The sequence below is a fragment of the Triticum urartu genome, chromosome 6A (assembly GCF_056163025.1).
Source record: "Triticum urartu cultivar PI428250 chromosome 6A, HENAU_Tu73, whole genome shotgun sequence".
Lineage (NCBI taxonomy): Eukaryota > Viridiplantae > Streptophyta > Magnoliopsida > Poales > Poaceae > Triticum > Triticum urartu.
In genome coordinates this window covers 190725057-190728564 of record NC_141878.1, presented here as the reverse complement: position 1 = coordinate 190728564, position 3508 = coordinate 190725057, and the positions used below count along the sequence as shown (strand labels likewise).

The 3508-nt window shown below is 55.9% G+C and overlaps 1 protein-coding gene across 1 annotated transcript; it reads left to right on the top strand.

The window, feature by feature from the left end:
• Positions 1-1009: 1009 nt before the first annotated feature.
• LOC125512195 (premnaspirodiene oxygenase) lies at positions 1010-2874 on the top strand. Its single transcript, XM_048677277.2, has 2 exons — positions 1010-1971; positions 2065-2874. The coding sequence occupies exons 1-2, from the start codon at positions 1063-1065 to the stop codon at positions 2686-2688; spliced, it is 1533 nt and encodes a 510-aa protein (XP_048533234.2). The 5' UTR covers positions 1010-1062; the 3' UTR covers positions 2689-2874.
• Positions 2875-3508: the final 634 nt, after the last annotated feature.

Below are 3508 nucleotides of genomic sequence, written 5' to 3'. Positions count from 1 at the left end.
AATCAATTTCGTTTTACTGGAAACGATTGGCTTCAGAATCTTCTGGGCAAACATACTGCCGATGTACGTAGCAAAACCATGCTCCTGTTATGGAGGACCTGGTGGCTCCGTGATGATTGCATTCATGGGGAGGGCAAAGCAACGATAGGACATCCGTGATGATTGCATCCATGGGGAGGGCAAAGCAACGATAGGACAGTCCGTCCAGTTCCTAGCTAAATATGCTACAGAGATTGGAATTAGTGGATCAGTGAACCACCCTTACTCCGACACATACCACCTGATGGGAGACCAAGGCGCACATGTTATAGACACGAGGCGCGAGGAAATCAGAAGAGGGAAGCTACCTTGGGGGCAGAATATGAAGTGTGACAGTGTGGACAGTGCTGACGTAGCTGGGCATGCATTCCATCCGGGTGCGCCAAGGGAGGAACAAAGACAGACAACGGGGAGCCTGTGGGAACCACCTGATGCGGGCATCTGGAAACTGAATTCAGACGCATCTTTCCTTCCAAGACACCGGGGATACTTCGGCGGGAATTATTGTTAGAGATCACCGGGGTGTGGTTGCTTTGGCTTGTGGACAACGACCCTCCATGAGGATATGTTGTTTGGTCTCGGCGTTCTGAAGAAATATTACAATGGTCCTGTATGTGTGGAATCTGATTGTGCTACAGTCCCATCTTTACTGCACAGCACATCTTGTAATCAGTCTGCGCTTTTCCCCCCGGTTACGGACATCAGGCACCTGACAAAAGTGTTCAAGGAAGTAAGCTTCAAAGCAGTTAAAAGGTCCAGCAACATGATGGCACATGAGCTAGCCGCTCTCGCTAGGAGACAATGACAGTTTTTTACTTTCGGAAATGTTCCTCCAAACCTCAGAGATATCCTCATGGAGGATTGTAATCCTAGTCCGTGAGTAATATAACTTGTGGCTGGCTTTTTCTCAAAAAGATAAAAAAAATTCTAGATGAGCTTGACCATTGACTTTACAAGTAATCATCGTGGAAAAGCATAAACATTCCCCTACCAACCATTCGAGCAACATCGATCCAAGCTGCCATGGCCGCCGTGCTCCCGATCTGCCTGCTTCTCTTTCTTCTCCTCGCCATCTCGCTCACCCTCTTCAAATCCAGGCGCCCAGCGCCTCATCGTGGCCCCGGCGGCAGGGCCGTGCGGCTCCCGCCGGGGCCGTGGGCGCTGCCGGTCATCGGCCACCTGCACCACCTCGCCGGCGCTCTCCCACACCGTGCTTTGCGCGACCTCGGGCGGCGCCACGGCCCGCTGATGATGCTCCGCCTTGGCGAGCTCGACGCCGTGGTCGCGTCGTCCCCTGACGCCGCGCGCGAGATCATGAAGACCCACGACGCCTCCTTCGCATCCAGACCTCTGACTTCCATGCAGCAGATGGCGTACGGCGACGCCGAGGGCCTCATCTTCGCGCCCTACGGCGACGCGTGGCGGCAGCTTCGCAAGATATGCACCGTCGAGATCCTCAGCTCCCGCCGCGTCCAGTCCTTCCGCCCCGCCCGCGAGGAGGAGCTCGGGCGCCTCCTCCGCTCCGTCGCGGCGGCTTCTGCCTCGTCTTCGCCGGTGAACCTGAGCGAGCGCATATCGGCGTACGTCGCTGATTCTACGGTGCGCGCCATCGTCGGCGGCCGGTTCAAGCAGCGGGACACGTACCTGAAGATGCTGCAAGAGGGACTCAAAATCGTGCCCGGGATGACCCTTCCCGACATTTTCCCCTCCTCGCGCCTCGTGCGGCTCCTTAGCAGCGTCCCCGGCAGGATACAGCGCCATAGCCAAGGCATGAAGCTGTTCATGGACACCATCATCCAGGAGCACCAGGAGAACAGAGGCCCGGGCGGTGACGGCGACAAAGAAGACTTGCTCGACGTGCTCCTGAGACTCCAAAAGGAAGCGGACTCCCAGTATCCACTCACCACTGACAACATCAAGACCGTCATGCTGGTAAGCCCCGCTTTTGCGAAATCGCCGTGCTAGAAATTCCTCTCCGAAACTCCTTGATCAATTAGCTCCTCTGTTTCTTGATGTCGTTGTTAGGACATGTTTGGCGCCGGCAGCGAGACGTCGGCGACGACGCTGCAGTGGGCGATGGCGGAGCTGATACGGAACCCGCGGGTTATGCGGAAGGCGCAAGACGAGGTCCGGCAGCAACTCGCCGGGCACGGCAAGGTGAAGGAGGCCGACCTGACAGATCTGCGATACCTTGGGTTTGTCACCAAGGAGACGCTGAGGATGCACCCGCCGGCGCCACTTCTGCTGCCACGCAGGTGCGGGAGCCCGTGTCAGGTTCTGGGCCTGGACGTGCCGGAGGGGGTCATGGTGATCGTGAACGCGTGGGCGATCGGCATGGACCCGGTGCACTGGGACGCGCCCGAGAAGTTCGCGCCGGAGCGGTTCGAGCAGAACCGGAGGGACTTCAAGGGGGCGGACTTCGAGTTCGTGCCGTTCGGCGGCGGGAGGAGGATATGCCCCGGCATGGCTTTCGGGCTGGCGCACGTGGAGCTCGCACTGGCGGCGCTGCTGTTCCATTTCGACTGGGAGCTGCCAGGCGGGGTGGCGGCCGAGGATCTGGACATGACGGAGGAGTTTGGTGTCACGGCACGGCTCCGGTCTGACCTTGTCGTGGTTGCCGTCCCTCGCGTCGCCGTGGCCACGGAGTAAACGCACTTTTGGTGATGTGCATCCTATATTCGTTGATCTTGTGCGAGTTGATTAGCCCATCGTGCTCGCGTGGCATGACAGGGTGACACCAGGCCCTTTGTCAATGAGTAGGTTGAGCTGGAGTGATGCTTTTTTGCAGAAACACCCCTGAATTAATAACAAATCTTGTAAAAACATGAAAAGCCACTACATGTCTCTATGACGGTTGGGCCCCACCCACCAGGAAACAACACAAAGGGCAAATTAGTATGAAAAATAACGGGTACAATGCATCATAAGTCCTAAAACTACCGAAGGTGTGTCAGTTTAGTACTATAACTTTAAAATTGTAGTTTTACTTTCTAAAACTATTGGAGGTGTGTCAGTTTAGTCCTATAACTTCAAAACTACAGTCTTGGGTCCCAAAACTATGTAAGTTTGTCCATCTCAAGTTCTAAACTTGCATGTCCAACATTGACCCGCCAACGTGTCGCTTTGAGATGCTTGGACTGTTGCAGAACGGTCATCTCAGCCTCACACCGCAGTAGCAGATCGCACAACATCCAATTGCTACCCACCGATGGCTCGTGTTACGGTTGTGTCACTCTCGCGAACCTTTGCGCCAACTTTGCAGCTTCCGCGCACTCCTTCGTGTTATCGACCAGCGGCGACAATTCCCGACTCGTGGCCATGCTCGTGCCCAAACAACAACCTTCACGACCAGCTCTACGCCAAGGGTGCCATGAGAGAGGGGGTTGGCTTCCTCCATCCCGATTGGCTCGGGGTCTTCCCGATGGACGCACTAAGGGAGAGGGATGTCATCCTCCATTTTGACTAGCTC

What these genes read in the sequence shown, in the direction of transcription:
- LOC125512195 (XM_048677277.2), top strand. Translation starts at nt 1,063, where the DNA reads ATGGCCGCCGTGCTCCCGATCTGCCTGCTTCTCTTTCTTCTCCTCGCC. An exon ending in ACATCAAGACCGTCATGCTG is followed by an intron (nt 1,972 to 2,064) that starts GTAAGCCCCGCT and finishes TGTCGTTGTTAG; the next exon opens with GACATGTTTGGCGCCGGCAG.